The sequence below is a fragment of the Protobothrops mucrosquamatus genome, unplaced genomic scaffold, assembly GCF_001527695.2.
Source record: "Protobothrops mucrosquamatus isolate PMUCROS unplaced genomic scaffold, P.Mucros_1.0 scaffold479, whole genome shotgun sequence".
Lineage (NCBI taxonomy): Eukaryota > Metazoa > Chordata > Lepidosauria > Squamata > Viperidae > Protobothrops > Protobothrops mucrosquamatus.
Window position 1 is genome coordinate 411,077 of NW_015386799.1, and position 17,439 is coordinate 428,515.

At 42.9% G+C, this 17,439-nt stretch overlaps 1 protein-coding gene across 1 annotated transcript in view; it reads left to right on the top strand.

The window, feature by feature from the left end:
• The first annotated feature begins 6,441 nt into the window (after window positions 1-6,441).
• LOC114922180 (methylcytosine dioxygenase TET1-like) overlaps window positions 6,442-17,439 on the top strand; it is a 31,831-nt gene continuing 20,833 nt past the window's right edge. The window contains exons 1-2 of the mRNA XM_029284267.1: window positions 6,442-7,510; window positions 8,850-8,940. Of these exons, the coding sequence (XP_029140100.1) occupies window positions 6,442-7,510; window positions 8,850-8,940 (1,160 nt within the window). The remainder of the gene's footprint in view (window positions 7,511-8,849; window positions 8,941-17,439) is intronic.

The following is a 17,439-nucleotide window of genomic DNA, read 5'->3' on the forward strand; positions in this document are numbered from 1 at the left end:
TTCTCTGTGGTGGCTCCCTGCCTGTGGAACACCATCACCATGGAGATAAGATTGGCCCCCATTTTAATACTCTTTCACAAGGCCCTGAAGATGTAGTTTGCAAGCAGGCTTGGAGACCCCAGAGTGGGATGGAACCCATCAATTGTCTGATTTGATTGTTGTCACCTGGGTGTGGGGGTAGATGGTTATTGCTTTTTATTGTTTTATATTGGGTTTTTATCCATGTTAAGCCACTTGGAGTCCCTAAGAGTGAGTTGGGCAGCCATATAAATTTTCTTAAATAAAAAAATTAAAAAAAATTAGCCTTCACTGAAATTTGTTAGGATGAGCATAATGCTTTAATTTGAGTCCAGGTCTTACCACATGATTGGATGTGTAGCTTTAGAAATGCAGGAACCCAATTCTCAATGCATTTTTAACATTAATCCTAATTTTTGTTATTTAAAAAAAATGCTTCTCATTGTGACTGATTCGCCTTAGGTTTTCACAGGAGTTCTTCAACAGAATTGCTACCCTATCTAATTTTCATTCCCTAAAAAAATCCTGATTAGTTATTTAACTCACCAGAGCTGTATTTCACATCATGTTTCCAAAAAACGTTCAAATCATAACTTATTTTGAATATACTTTCTCTGTGGTGATGTCATCTATTAACGATTGTATTTCTAACAAATTTATTTTTGACATGAAGGTACTAGGGGCATCCAGTGAAGACTAAAAGCAGAAGTAATTTAAACACACCTAAAATGCTCTGTGTGTGTGTGTGTGTGTGTGTGTGTGTGTGTGTGTGTGTGTGTGAGAGAGAGAGAGAGAGAGAGATTCTCAGAATTTCTCAGGATAAAAATAGTAAATAGTAAATATAAGTAATATATATATAGTACTTAGTAAATATAAATAGCCAGGAAAAAAACAATGTGTTTTCCCCCCCCAGTCGTGCAGCATTGAAAGTTTGGGAATGTTTTTTTTCCTGTGAGTCTTCTACTCTCTCTCTTCAGGCATTAATATCTCAGTGCAAGTATAGAATAAATTGGCATGTTCTCAGAAGCTATATATTTCATTTTAAGGTTTTTTTAATGTATAAAAGGCATAATTTTAAAAATTGGTGTAGCTATAATGGGCACAGAAAAAGAAATTTGGATTAATACAGCAGTAAGATTAGCAGTAGAATTTATATGATATAAATCAAAACATTCTCTTGAGTAGAAATATGAGTCAAAGAAATTCTTATTTGTATGCAGAAAGAAAGGTTCCCCAAGAGTTGCAGTTGTGCCCCTGAATGTCTCAAATGATGGTTAATTTTTTCTAAGAGGTTTGAACGGATTAAGGATTTGAAACGAAATTGTGTTTATCCTAACATTAGGATCAGAATGTAAGGTGATCAACCAATCAGTGTGATTTATCTTTTTGCTAGCTGTTAGTATATTATCATACTTATTTACTTTTGTTTGTTTTTGTTTGTTCTTTTAAATTTTGCTGGTCTTTGACCAAATAAATATGATTGATTGATTGAATGTAAGATGAGCTCTTATTTTACCCAATTTCTGCCACATTTGTGATGAAAATTAGTTGTTCAAATGAATTTAAAATGTGAAGAGGCATAGGTTTGCATCTCTCCATCTTTCAATATTTTAAAGTTGCGTTTCTTGTGTGTGTGCAATTAATTTTTTATATGTTGATTTTGGGCCCAGTGTTTTCAAGTGAAACTTATGGAGGGGGTCAGATGGAAATATAAAAAGATAGGACCGTTTCAGATGAACGTGGACTTGTATCCTAAAATTAACTTTTCTTTCTAGAATACATGGTTATCTTCTGCACCAGACAACCAGTGCACAAAGCAGAACAACTGCTTGACAAATATTTAATTGTAGGACAATATAAAATCAGTCGATAATTACAATAAAAAGAAAATGCTAGCCTGGTGAAGATTATGGCAAAGGGTATCCAAATGGGCTGACTATGCATCTTTAAAACCTGCAGAATTAATTATTAGGCCTGTATTATAAAATATATGGAGCATTATACAGCTTCTGCAGTTAGATGTCGCATCATCCACCACTATGAAGATCATCAGTAGGTGTGGTAAATTGGTAATAAACTTGCTAGTTAATTACCACCACCTTAAACATAATTGTTTGAATTGCTTTTCCCTTGTATAATGTGACTGTTTTGTGTGCATGCATGCTTGAGAGAGAGAGAGAAAGAAAAAGAGTATCCCCAGATTCAAAGAATTCTTCAGACTTATATAAAATAGCTAATGAAATGCAGAAAATCAGATAGTACCACATAGGGAAGACTTGTTCTTGAAAGTATGTATTCTTTGGAACAAACTGGAAAACAAGTGGTTGAGAATATGATAAAAATTTGATGAATTAGTATTGCCCTCAATCTTTCTATTGCTGTTGTTTTAAAAAAATTGGTTGCAGAGCTTAACTGTAGCAATAAAGAAGACCATAAAGGAAAATATAGTTTATAACAGTGATGGCGAACCTTTTAGAGACCGAGTGCCCAAAAACTGGCCCCGCCCCCGCTCCACCCCCTGCCTCGCCCCCGCTCTGCCCCCCCCATCCCCCGCCCCGCCTGCCCACAGGACCACTCACCGCCTCCAGGGCCTGCCGCAGATCGCCCAGGCAGCCCAGCAGCACTATGGCGACCATACCCTCTGCCCGCGCCCTGCAGCATCAACTGCATGATGGGGTGTGAGGGCAGAGTCTTGTCTACGCTGCCTGACTGCCATGTCCTTGGCTGCACTGCTCCGTGTGGGCCACGCTCAGGGGCGACTCTCCTTCAGGGGGGCTGCTGGAGAGGAGTGGGTCGCAGGGGGAGGCAAGGCTGGGGCAACGGCACGTGTGCCCACAGGGAGGGCTCCGAGTGCCGCCTCTGGCACCCGTGCCATAGGTTCGCCACCACTGGCCTAACACCATCGGCCCCCGCACACAGAGGCCAGCGAGCGCATGGGGGCCGACGGTGTCCGTCAGCAGCCACAGCCTGCCAGCCCCTCGACTGGCACACTCTTGGGGTCCGCAGCCCGCCACCAGCATTTCAGAGAAGCATAGATGGGTCGTGCCCGGGAAAAGGAGAGCATGCGAGGCCAGGAGGGATGGGACGGGGGAGAGAAACCAGCCATGCTGGGATGCATCCAGCCATGTGGGACCTTGGCGAGTTAGCGGGCGGCTGGTTGAAGAGGGACGATTGCCATCTCCGGGGCATGGCGCGCGTATCCACAGAGAGGGCTCTGAGTGCCGCTTCTGGCACGCGTGCCATAGGTTCACCACCACTGCACTAGACCATAGACTAGAAAGGGTACTTTGACGGGGCCAAATGCGTAGTCTTATATGAGAGAACTGGTATGGTTTCAATGATTATGTACCTGAGTTGCATTAGGAATTTGAGCTGATGAATATAGGGCCATTTGCACAGTAGTTTTGACACTTGACTCTCCTGTTACATACACATGTTGTGAATGTTGGTCTTCTTGTTGCTTTTGTTCATAGAGTGGGCAGGCTGAGACCCAAATTAGCCTCGGAAGATTCAGTTACCTTTATTTTGATGGCGCTCTTCAACCCCGAAGTGCTTGCAAAATAACCTACCCTAATATTCTGCAGAAGTTATATACTCACAACACCCTCTTTTTCTTAACAGCCCACGATAAGAAACAAACCTTGAATTGCTCTGAGACAGTTTCTATGAATTAAATTTTAATATATGGAGACTCTGTTCTTTTTTTCCTCCTATATATATGTACCCATCCATGGAGTTGGCAAGCTGCGCTTCCCTTCCCCTGTTGTGGTTTTGAGGGCACATAAAATGGAAAACCAAAAGGCACATTCTGTAAACCCAATATTTTAATGTTGCCAGGTCACCACCAGTTTATGAAATGGCATTCTTTCCAAGGTTAACAGTCGTGCTTGCGTTACTTATAGTTGCAGCTTAACATTGTGGGAATAATACATCCAGTTCTTTCTGACAAACAGCTCATTTGGGGCAGCTGTAATTCTATAATTTTGTTATGTATTCAGGGTAAATGCCTCAATTGTTTGGCTTTGAATTTTAAAGCTAGAGAAAATGCATAATTTCAATTCCTGTTCATGGATGTCTTCTCATTTTGTAGCCTGGTGTAATATTACAAATAGTTTTTCTGTGGCCACCTTACTTAGAAGCATGATAATTTACAGTGTGCCAAATATTACTTTGTCCTTGTTTGAAGCTTCAGTTTCAGGGTTTTTCTTTCCATAACTGGCAAAAATAGCACACAAAAGTAAAAACCCGAAGGCTTCAAACTGCCGGTTGCTAATTCAATGGTTCAATTCAAAAGATTTATTCTTGCTTCTGAAAACATTTCTACAATGTTTTCTATTTGTATAAAGTACAAGTAATCCATCTCTCTTCTGTGATGTCTGATACTGACTTGGTGTCTCTGAATTGTTGTTTTCCTCAGATGGTGGATTACCAGGCTACACTAAAGATGCACATTTTAGCTAAGCATTTTCATGAGAAAAGAAAGTAAGGCTAGATGTATATTCATTTGTTCATTCATTTGTTCATTCATTCATTCATTCATTCATTCACATCTTTAACTTTTTTTTTTTTTATAAATAACTCAAAGTGATTAGAATTCACCTCTCCCAGTTTCTAGCCTGGTACCTTAACAACTAGACCAAACATCTCTTTCATTTGAAATTGTTGTTATTGTATTGTCTCTTTTTAAATACAAAACAAATCTTTGGTAGTCAATATTGTGGTTGCTTTTTGTATGGGGGCTATTGCTTTTAGTATAAATTCCTTATGAGTAAACAGTTTGTACCTTGTTCCAGAATCTGATCTTGGGTGGCACTTATTTTGAAATACAACTAGTTAGGTAGCAATTGTAAACTTTCATATGGTGTCGCCACTTTTTCTGCACTGCACTGTTCATGAGAACTACTAGCGTTTATGAAATCCTGTGGTGAACAGCGTTTGCTAAAATGTATTTGTACTGTTTTGCAGGGAGATCTAAAAAGCAAACTAGTAAATGGCTGCAGAGCAGAGCTTGTGGGACATATTGCGCATGGCCAGGGTGAAAAATACAAGTTGAAAGCAAACCACTCACTGCCCTGGGAAGATGTGCAGACAAATGAAAAAGGAAGTATGGCCGGCTTAGAAACAGAGAAGTGGGTGCCGAATGAAAATCCGTCACTTAACATCCACGTGAATGGAGATCTCTGTAAAGCTGGAACCAGGGATGAGAACTTAACGCATTTTGAAGAGGATGCAAAACTGGCCTATTCTTCCAGCATTATAGATGAGGCGCCCAAATTATTTGCACATACAGCTAGAAATGGCATTAAAAACATACCACATTCACCAGCAGAATGTGACACATCACTGAAATCAGATGTGAGCACACTGAAAAAAGCAGATGTGAACACTACTGCAGAGCTGGCCAACAGCTGCAATGACAGTAACTCCAGGGCCTCCTGGAGTGGAGCGGCTCAGCTGAACAACCTCTACCCTTTAGCAACTGGAACCTATGGTGCTATTCCAGAAAAGAAGGACTATGTTGTAGGCCACCAGACAGAAAACCCAAACGCCATCCAGGAAGCCGAAAACTCACTTTTGCAAACCATTTCACTTTTACATTTGCAGGACAAGCCACCCTGTACTCCTGGGCTTGAAAAGGGTGCTTGTCTTGATGATGGTGCTTCGAATATTCCTACTAAGGATTCCCAACCTGAAGATCTGCAACTTCAGTCAACTTTTTTATCTCTGATTAAAAATAGAAATTTAACTGTGGAGCAGGTGGTGGCTATTGAGGCATTAACACGTTTGTCCGAGGCCCCTTTGGGCCCTCCTTCACCAGCCAAACCAGAGGGTTTAGAGCAGCAAACGTCGCATTTGCTGAACAGCTGCAAAAAGGACAACCCCTGTCCCTTAAAATCGTCTGCACTGAAAGTAATAAAAGGGACTTGCCCGCAAAAAGATCAGCAGCTTTTTCCCCATCCTGCCTCTCAGAGGAGAATCCTCCCTAAGGGTCTATTCTACAAAGCTCAAGGTGCTATTTCTGAGTTCCCCAGTAAATCTCCAGGTCCATCTAACTTACTGCGTAGGTTGCATTGCACCCCAAAAGACACCAGACCTTTCTCTGCTTTAGTGTCTGGTGGAAATTCAGGTATTGCTACCAAGAAATGTCCTCTTCATCATAAAACTGCTCTCGGTCCATGTTCCAAAAACTCGAGTACCGTCAGACAATGGTGGAGCAGAGGAGAGACGCTTGGCAAATGGGAAGGAAAGGCTGTTCACAACCTGAATTTAAAAAGTAATTCGGTCTTTAAGGGTGGCGTTCACAGCCAAGATGAAGAAGAGGTAGCCACCCAGCTAACTCAACTCGCAGCAATAATTGAATCGAGCAGAGCAAGTCCCAGTCCGAAGGCGACAACAACCCTTCTCGGTCGATTACCATCTGATATGCAATCAAAAAATAAGCAGGATCAGTGCCTATTGCAGAAGAAACAATCTGTATTTGGGAGGAACAATTACAGCTCCTTGTTAGTCAAGCAAAGGCAGCCACCCCGGAAGAACGAGAAATCGGTACCAAGGGCCAAAAGATTGAAGAAGAAGCCTCAAGTAGTACCAGACCAACCAAGTCAGCTCCAGCTAGAATGCCAGTACACGCCTGAATTGCAGGACGTACAGAAAAAGCCTTCTAAACTGCGCAGACTTGGGCGCATTGCATCGCAAGACGCAAAGCTGTCAGCCTTGGGGAAAAAATCTTCCAAACCCAAAGGACAGAAGACGCGGAATCGGAAGGCTTTGTCATCCCAGCAAAAACCAGCGGTGTTATTTCTTCCCAAAACTCAAATAATATTCCATCGGCCTTTACCGGCTTCAATACAAGACAAAATAAGAAGCAAGCCATTGGGCTGTGAAATGGTGCCGGAGCCCCTCAAAACAACCGGCTTTAGCGATGCACAAGGTGCCAGCAGCCAGAGTGGGGTCCCGGGGGCTCTTCGAGGTGGAGCCCCGCTTTCTAGTAATCTGCTGACCGTTCCTCAGTTAAAAACAGACTTTTGCATAAAACAAGGAAGTGAAAACGGGCAGATGTTTACAGAAAAAGACAAGAATTCTCAGGTACAACAAACCACGAATATCCCTCAGCTGCATCCTTTCTCTCAGATCTTCAGTCGGAGAGCTGGCCACATCTGCGAGGAAAACCAAGCTAGACCACAGGACACTGTGGAGCAAAAGGATCAAAATCTGCGACTGATCCCCCGTAACAGTGATGATGCCCTGCCAGGGGATACCATGCATACTGTTAGAAATGTGGAGCATGTAAGTGAAGCTACATTTCCAACATTAAGAACTTTAGAGACTGAAAAGCAACAGGGTACTGGGAACTTAAGGTGTTCTCCAACCAAGAATACACTCAGTAGTTTTCTTGAATCTCCCATGACATTCTTAGATACCCCTACAAAGAATTTAATTGATACACCTACAAAGAAAGGACAGAGTAATTTTGCAACCTGTGACTGCGTGGGTAAGTGTCTTGTTGGTTTATTTTTTGCATGGTTGAATTTTGAAATCTTTCTGTCTTTCCGCACGGATCATGTTGCCTAGTCAGGTAATGAAACGTCTGCCAGCAAAAAAAGCTCAGAGAGCACCAAGGACTCCACGGTTCAACCCTGAGCTACAGAAATCCCCTTTTATTAAACTCTTTCTTTTCCTCAGAATTCCCCAGAAACTTGCAAATATTTATACGGGGCTGAAATTCATGATTTTTACTCCATAAACAAGAAGGTCCCCTACGTTTATCCGGATTTTGTGCAGATGCCTTCTTGACAATCTGGATTTCTTGAATTTTCCTCAAATTTAAAACCTGTTAATGTTGAACTTTTATCAATTTTGAAATAAGAGCTGATAACAATTGCCACCTATCTTTCTTTCCTCTCCACAGCTTACAAGGAAAGGAATTGTTTTATTTTGTTCAGCATTATGCAGAAATTGTGACAAACAGCATATATTCATGCTGAAGTTAAGTCTTAATCCATAGGTTCCTTGCTATATGTTATTGGCCAACACGTTGAATTCCAGTGGCAACATAATACTCTGTAATTTTATTTTAACAAAATGTGAAAGGAAGAATCAAAACTGTATTTTTGATAAATAACCAATTCAGCCACCTGCAGAATTTACTTATACGGCAGTATGACCAGTTTTAAATTAATAACCAATGTTGATAGTACAATCTCTCTTCGTTCATGTTGAAGTGTGACACGGTTGCTAATCCCATTCTGGCATTTGAATGCCGAAATCGTATAATAATGTGTTTGATGTAATAGAAGTGTTTTACAGATAGTCCTTGACTTACGACCACAATTGGGCTGGAACTTCTGTCGCTAAGTCATTAAGTGAGTCACATCCAGTTTTATGACCTTTTTGCCTCCATTGTTAAGCAAATTGCCCCCGTTGTTAAGTGAATCGCATAGTCAGCAAGTGAATTTGGTTTCCCACGTTGACTTTGCGTGTTGGAAGCCCCCCCCGGAGATCACAAACAGTAATCAGGTAACCACAGGATGCTGCAAGTGCCATAAATACATGCACGTTGGCAAGTGCCTAAATTTGACTACATGACCGCAGGGATGTTGCAGCAGTCATAAGTGTGAGGACTAGTCATAAGTCACTTTTTTCAGCACCATCATAACTCCAAAAGAATGCTCATAAATCAAGGACTACTTGTTTATTGCTAATAGTTAAGCTGAGTCAAATGAGTCACGGGTGTACAGAGGTAAGAAAGACTGCAATTGGGTAGGAATTTAAGTAGTGTTTCTGAATGTCCATGCAATGTTTTTAACAGCTATTTTAATTTTTTTTTGTAGAACAAATTGTAGAGAAGGATGAGGGTCCATATTATACACACCTTGGAACGGGCCCAAACATTGCTGCAGTCAGAGAAATAATGGAGGACAGGTGAGGAAATAAATCTTAATGCTAATAAATGAAAATCAATTTGACACACATGGGTGGTGATAGTAGCTGTAGTATACCTGGTGTGTTCTTGTTATGCTTTGGTGGGCTTGCTTTGTTATGTTGGATCTTAACAACAGCCCTTGCATATGAACTACACTAGCTAGTAGAACACTTCCTCACAGCAAGTATGAATCTGTTTTAGAAAATGAGTTTGAATATTCTCATCTGCCTTTAAGTGATTGTTCGCATTGGGTATTGGGTAGAAAGTCATGACATGCTTTATGGAGATGTGGAGAATTCATCTCTCTTTCATGTTAATTTCTAAGTGATGTAATCAAGTCGCTAAGGGTAGTTGAAGACTTAACTGTGGAAGCAACAAGCTGTTCAAATTATAATTTACGTACTCGGCCTTTGCTTTGCACATAGTGCTATAATTGTACCAGAGCACCTAGGCCTGGTGTGTATCTACAGGCTTACATTCCTACAAGATGTTGGCTACCCAAATCTCTACCCCATTTTGCTATTATAAGTCTTGGATTTTTTTTGTCTACTCGGTGCTCTGCTTTTGCACTAGGGCAGCGGTTCTCAACCCATGGGTCGCGACCCCATTTGGGGTCGATCGACCATTTCACGGGGTCGCCAAGCAAGGCTGTCCGCCATTTTTTTCCCCTTTTCCGGCGGGTGCCTTACCTCCCTTGAGCTGGGCCAGCTGGTGGTCGGCCTGCTCTGTCTCTGCCACTTGCCAGCTACGCCTCGGCCGGCGCAGGGGGCGGAACCACGCATGCGTGGCGCTCCCGGGCAGGGAAAGTCCTCGACTTACGACTGGTTGGGTAGTCCTCGACTTACGACTGGTTTAGTCCTCGACGTATGACCGGTTTAGTCCTCGACTTACGACCGGTTTAGTCCTCGACTTACGATCGGTTGGGGGTCGCGGCATTAAAAAGGTTGAGAACCACTGCACTAGGGAGAGAGAAGGCATGGGATGCTTGGAGGTCTCACTCAGCTCCCTTCCCCAAGTTCCCATTACCCTCCTTTAATATATTGAAATATATTCAAGCCGTGGTGGCCGAGTGGTTAGAATGCAGTATTGCAGGCTGACTCTGCCCATAGCCAGGAGTTCGATCCTGGCCGGCTCAAGGTTGGCTCAGCCTTCCATCCTTCTGAGATCAGTAAAATGAGGACCCAGATTGCTGGGGGCAAATATGCTGACTCTGTAAACTGCTTAGAGAGCGCTGTAAAGCACTGCAAAGTGGTACATAAGGCTAAGTGCTACTGCTATCTCTATCTCATTCAACTAGATTGCTTCAAGTGCCATAGGATAGATTTGGAGGTGGTTGTTCTTTATTTCTTTGTGGTTCTTACTAGAATAAATACCAAATAATCAAAATCAGTTTTTTAAATGCCTGTACCCATTATTGTTCAGTAACATCAATCCTCTGTTTGACAAACTGTTGAAATGCGTATCCATGCATCAATATACTATCCAGAATTGTTCTGGAGTTAAGTGACTTTAAATCAAATAAGTAATGAAGAAGCACGAATTCCTGATTTTGGGGAATGTGTGTTGGGTGGGAGATATTCAGCAATCCCATATTTCTTTTGTGCTTTAGATATATTTTGAAAGGTAGACCTCATAACCTTGATTTAAATTCCAGAAACCTTCAGCTTGTCTTCTGCAATTTGGTTCCTTCCAGAGGAATTAATTGCTATAATACCAATACCTTCAGAGAGCACCAATTGAGGGAGATTGATTTAACCTTGAAAATTAAAGTTAGACAACCTGTGATCCGTTGGGTCACCATTTCAGAAATATTTGAATACCTAATGCTTAAGCAAAAAAAAACCAGAATGACCAGGTACATTGGAAAAGCAGGAAGCAATCTCCAACTTCCTGCCAACTTTCCCACAGGCTTTCCTTGTAGAAAGCTGGCTGGAAGCATTGGAAATGATGATCACTTGACTATGGCTGACTGTGGCATCACTGAAGTGGCCACAACTTTGCCAGATTTCAGTCCCTCAGGAGTCACAGTTCCAAATTTTGTACACATTCTGTAAGTCAGAGTTCCCCAACCTTTTCAGCTTTGCAGACTGGTGTGGGGGAAGGGATGGTTCCATGCTAGCGGCAGGCAAGCTCGCATGCTGCTCCCATGAATGAGGATGCATGTGCGCTTGGCCATCACTTCCATGGCCCGGTTCCGAAAGGCTCCAAGTCCAGTAGTGGAGCACGGCCCGGGTATTGAGGACCCTTGCTGTGAGTGAGTCCTTTAAGGTAGGTCTATTCAAATATTGTTACTCTAGGACAGCGGTTCTCAACCTATGGGTCGCGACCCCATTTGGGGTCGATCGACCATTTCACAGGGGTCGCCAAGCAAGGCTGTCCGCCATTTTTTCCCCCTTTTCCGGCGGATGCCTTACCTCCCTTGAGCTGGGCCAGCTGGTGGTCGGCCTGCTCCGTCTCTGCCGCTTGCCAGCTACGCCTCGGCCGGCGCAGGGGGCGGAACCACGCATGCGCGGCGCTCCCGGGCAGGGAAAGTCCTCGACTTACGACCGGTTGAGTAGTCCTCGACTTACGACCGGTTTAATCCTCGACTTACGACCGGTTTAGTCCTCAACTTACGACCGGTTGGGGGTCGCGGCATTAAAAAGGTTGAGAACCACTGCTCTAGGATGCATCGTTTCATTCAATTGAAGTTTACAAACAATCAGACACAAGAGTTTTAGTACAGGTAATCCTCGAGTTACGACAGTTCACTTAGCGTCCGTTTGAAGCGACGACATCACTCCCCCAAGTACTTACGACACAGTCCCAAGGTTACGAATGTTGCAACACCACGGCAGTCGTTCACCCTTACGAATGACCACAGAGGCGCTGCAAATTCGCCCTGCCTATTCTCCACAGGCACTGGGCCTGTGGAGACTCACTTACCTTGCAAAGATCTAGCAAGGTGTCTCCTCTCCGGCCTCTCTACCGCGGTTTCTTTGCCTGCTTCGGGGCTTCGGGCGTTCTGTGCATTCGCAGAGAATCCGCTACTGATCTCGTGTGATCTCGCACTACTTCAGACCTCCCTTCTCTGCAAATGGAGGCCTGAACGAGATCCGCACCAAAAGGCTTTGCGAATGGACAGGAGGCTTCGGTGTTTCTGGCCTTCCGTCGGTTTGCCATTTCCTTGCAGCCTCCAGTCGTGTTTGCAAAAAGCTTTTGCCACCAAGAGTAGAGGCAAAGAAACCATGGCAGAGAAGCTTGAAAGGACACAGTGCCTGTGGAGACCTGGTGGGGCAGGATGGGGGTGGGGGAAGCATGAAATATCTCAGTGGGTCGGGAGAGGCCTTAGGTCAGAGGTCCCCAACCCCCGGTCCGTGGACCAGTACCAGACTGTGGCATGCCAGCAACCGGTCCTCACAAACAAGCAAAGCCCCATCCACGAGATGCAGGCAGCACAGAAAGCCATGCCCCCTCCGGTCTACAGAAAAACCTCTCTCCACAGAACCGGTCCCTGGTGCCCCAAAAGTTGGGGACCTCTGCCTTAGGTGGTCAAAAGCGCTAGCCCCCCCGGGTCTTCCCTATCCCGAGATACCTCATGTGCACTTAATGACCTGAGCATTCGATTAGCGAATGCATTGGGTAAATCAGAGAAGGATCACATTCAATTAGTACGATCCCATTAACAAATTCCTCGGGTTACAAATATAATTGGCAGGCTCTATTAACATCCGTAAGTCGAGGACCACCTGCAGTATACAGCAAGTACTCTGCTTACAAATAGGTTACGTGCAGAGCACCTGTTTGTAAGTCCATTTTGTTTGCAAGTATACATATTTGCAAACAAGTGTACATATTTTGTGCACATAAAGTAACCTTTTCCTGGATTCTGGGACCTTCTAAGTTGGAGTTATGGACAGGTTTGTTTGTATTGGTCAAAGTTTATAACTCAAAAGTTTGTTATACTCTATGCCAAGGGTAGGCAACCTTGGCTCTTTTATGACTCGTGGACTTCAACTTCCAGAATTTCTGAGCCAGCCATGCTGGCTCAGGAATTCTGGGAGTTGAAGTCCACGAGTCATAAAAGAGCCAAGGTTGCCTACCCCTGCTCTATACTCTATTTGAGTATAAGTAAAGTCACCCTGGATTCATTCAGCATCCTGTTACCGTATTAGCCAATCTGAGAGCTCTGGAAGATGCTGAAATCTCAAATCAGGACAAAATTTTAGATAATTTGACTGACATTGCACTATTACAAGACACTTTCTTGTGGGACGTGCTCAAATTAACATGCTTAATATGAACAGAGCAAGTGATACGAAAACTGTAACTTAAGTTGTCAACATCATAAACTATTTTTAGCAATACTTAACATCAGATACATTTGACTTGCATAAAGATCTGTTTCACATAAGGCAGTCTGCACTGCAATTTCCTCATTCATTTTCTTTCTGATTTGTTTTTCTTGCAATTTGTTTTTTCTTCCCTCCAGTTGCTTAGCTTCTGTAATTCTTAGTTTGATTGTGATGACAAAATAACTACTGTTTGCTTGTCTGCAACTTGTGTTAAAAGATTCCAGTGTTTGTTTGTTTGTTTCAGTATAGTAGAACAAATGCCATTCTTTTCTGCCATCCTGCCTGGGTCCAGCCCACCTGCTTTGGCATACTCCCCAACATTTAGGATTGCTTTAGTACCATGTTGCATATTTCTTACCTGGAACTGGGAAATGATGGAGAAATTGGACACAGCAAGGTATGAAAGGAGAGCAAGAAAAAGATATTAGAATAGAATAGAGCTGGAAGGGATCTTGGAGGTCTTCTAGTCCAGCCTCCTGCTCAAGCAGGAGAACCTACACCGTCTCAGACAGGTGAATGTCTAGTCTCTTCTTAAAAATCTCCAGTGATGGAGCGCCCACGATTTCTGGAGGCAAGCTGTTCCACTGGTTAGTTGTCCTCACTGTCAGGAAGTTTCTCCTTAATTCCAGGTTGCTTTTCTCTTTGATCCGTTTCCAACCATTGTTTCTTGTCCTGCCCTCTGGTGCTTTGGTGAATAACGTGACCACCTCTTCTTTGTGGCAGCCCCTCAAATACTGGAACACTGCTGTCACGTCTCCCCTATTTCTTCTTTTCTTTAGACTAGCCAAACCCAAGTCCCGCAGCCGTTCTGAAGAAGCATGGCATTTAAATGCACCAAGCGGCTAGATGATAACTCTGTGTGAACCTAAAAAGAGGAAAAAACTGAATTGCACTCCTCGCAAATATAGGCCTGCATTTTCAAATCCATGTTGCATATTTGCTCTTAGCTGGCATTGGCCTGTTCCTGTTTAGCAGGATTTTTTTTTACTGTTTTCTCATCTCTTCAGCTTTACTAACTACTTGCAATGATGGTAGAGACTGGAGGAGAAAATATTGTTTTTCTTTGGGTTCCAAGGTTAAAGGGGAGGAAGTGATGTGATTCTTCGTATTGTTTCTTGTAAAAAAGATTTGTCTAAAAGCAACATTCGGCCAGGAGCCTGGTTTGAAAGTACGTGCCCATATTTTGAAGTGGTACCATCAGGAATTCTGGTAGTAGCATCAAACTAAAGGTACAGAGAAAGAAGCAAGAGGATTCAGCATAAATTATGGTATGTAGATCTGAAAGAACAGCTTCCCCCCGAAATAGACCAGTGAGGAATGAAAGGAGCCACTAAAAACACTGCAGGTAGCCCTCGACACACGGCCACAACTGGGACAAGAATTTCCATTGTTAAGTGAGTCATATCTAATTTGACAACTTTTTTGCCATGTTCAGGGAATCACTCCAGTCATTAAGTGACTCACAGGATGGTCAGTGTACCCATCTTTCCCCATTGGAAGTCACCTCGGAAGATCACAAATGGTGATCCTATGACCCCCCCCCCCCGAATGTTACAATGGTTGTAAGTGTGATGACTGCTCATAAGTCACTTTTTCCAGTGCCATTGTAACTGTGAGTGCTTGCTAAACGAGTGGTTGAAAGTTGAGGACTACCTATATTTGAAATTTGGATCAGGGGTATCCCACAAGCCCTAACTGTAAGCATTTAGTTATGACGAAATTATCAAAGAGCAGTAGCTAACACCAAGGCTGTTTCTGGAACCATTCGGTTAAGACATTTTCTCTTTACTAAAATGGTTATAATTAAAGACTTACAATGTTCCCGGAGGTAATCTTGCCCATCTTCCGTGCTCTGTTTATTTCCACGTTTATCTTTGGGGCTGCTTGTGATTTTCTTTGTGTTTTGTATTTTTCCTGGATTTATTTCCCATTTCCCTTTTTTTTAATTGTCAGCCCCCTAGAAATTAATTAAGGACCTGAATTAAAAAAAACCATTTATGTATACCAGAGGTCCCCAGCCTTTTGGGCACCAGGGACCGGTTCCGTGGAGAGAGGTTTTTCCACAGACCGGAGGGGGCGTGGTTTTGTGTGCTGCCTGCATCCCGCGGATGGGGTTTCACTTGTTTGTGCGGCCTGATTGCTGGCATGCCACAGCCTAGTACTGGTCTACAGACCGGGGATTGGGAACCTCTGGTCTATACTGCCCATTAGAGAGTCAAGTAGCATAGATATTGTATAAAGAATTTTTTTTTAAGGGGGTGATTAAAGAAAGGCAGTTTCTCTTAATTTTCAGCTAACGTCTAGTTCCCTCCGTGTTGGACTGGGCTTGTACTCCTAATTGCAGAGAATAAATCTGAAAACCGAAGATTGCCTGGGTTCGTGGAACATTTTGATTGGAACCCCACTGTTCTGATAAACTGATTGCTTTAACTAATAGTTTTATTAATTGACTTAAAAGTGGACATTGGTAGTTGGATAGCAGCTCCTGCACACAATGCACAGGTATTTGCACAAATTGTCAATGGCAAACTCGTAGAAAAAGTTGTCCTTTCTTAAAGAAGGAATGCCTCCTCGTGGTGTCCACTTTTACTTGACAATTATTGCATTTGCATGTACAAAAGTGTACTTTTGGGGGGCGGAGTGCCTTTGAGTCAGTGCTGACTCAGTGTCGTTCTTGAGAAGTCCCTGCAGCTTTCTTGTCAAGATGGCAGAGGTGGTTTGCCATTCTCTGCTTCTTAGAGGTGAGAGAGAATGAGCGATGTCCAAGGGGGAAAGGATTTAGTCCCCCCCACCTCTTAAACCAGCAACAAAAGAAAAACGCATTATTGCAAACTTCAGATACCACAGTAGCACTCTGAGTACTGCAGGATACTTATTTATTTGATTAACTTGTATCCCACTCTTATTATTTTTACAAATAACTCAAAGCGGCGAACATATCCAATACACCTTCTTCCTCCTGTTTTCCCCACAACAACAACAACCCTGTGAGATGAGTTGGGCTGGGAGTGAATGACTGGCCCAAAATCATCCAGCTGGCTTTTCATGGCTAAGGCGAGACTTGAACTGTTGATCTCCTGCTTTCTAGCCTGGTGCCTTAACCACTAGACTGTCTCTTTTACTTGCAGTAAAAAGGAGGATTTCTAATATGACAGGACATTTTTGTATGTTGGGATGGATCTTGGAAATCCTCTAGTTTGGCCTTGTTCAATTTAGGCATCCTTCCAGATGGCGTGGAGGACATCCTAATTTTCCAGCCAAGTTGGGGAAAGCTGATCTAGTCCATAACTATGTTCATACTATAAAGCATGTAATGACAATGTCTTGGATAGTACTTTCAAGGCTGGAGAGCTACACCTAAGGTGATCTTGACAGAGATATGTAGGATCTGTTGCCTGGGCAAAAGGGGTTGAAGCATTACTAAGTCACAGTGAGATAGCATTTGGAAGTGGCTCAGGCCTCCTTAATTCATTGCAATATAAAAAGGAGGAAAGAATAATCAGAGTTACAAGATTTTGTTATTCTAGCTCAGGTGTATCAAACTGCCGGCCCATGGGCCGGATGCGTCATGCGGAAGCCGCACCCACCCCATTGCCGGCAATGGCAAAACAGTCCCGATACGTTGCGCGACGTCATGTGACGTTGTGAGTTTGACATGTCTGTTCTAGCTAATCCCTATAAAAGACTTCCTGTGGAGTTGCTTTCCCGGTCTAGTTTACCTAGCGGAGCTGACATCATTAGGTAAGAGGTATTCAAATCTCCTGTTGAACAGCTCTTACTGTTAAGAAATGTCTTCAAATGTATAGATGAAATTTAATTCCTTGCAATTTCTACCGTTTCATTTTCAGCTCTCTGTTTGTAAGTGTACTAGCATGCTCTCTTAAGCACTGTGCGTCCCTGGGAAGATATGTTGGTGACTGCTCTTAAATCTTAAGGTTTTTGAGGATCTTCAAAAACAGTGAATCTTATCATTTTTAGAAGCAACATCAGGCCTTTCTCTTTGTGCTAACATGTGTTGCCTCAAATTTAATGCTTTGTTATTTAAAAAAATTAATCTGTATTTATATTGTTACGTTATGCTCCTTTGGTAGGGATTAGATGAATCTGTTTCAGAGAATATTGCCTTCAAAAATGTCATAGATTCAATTCAGAGCGGATCTCACA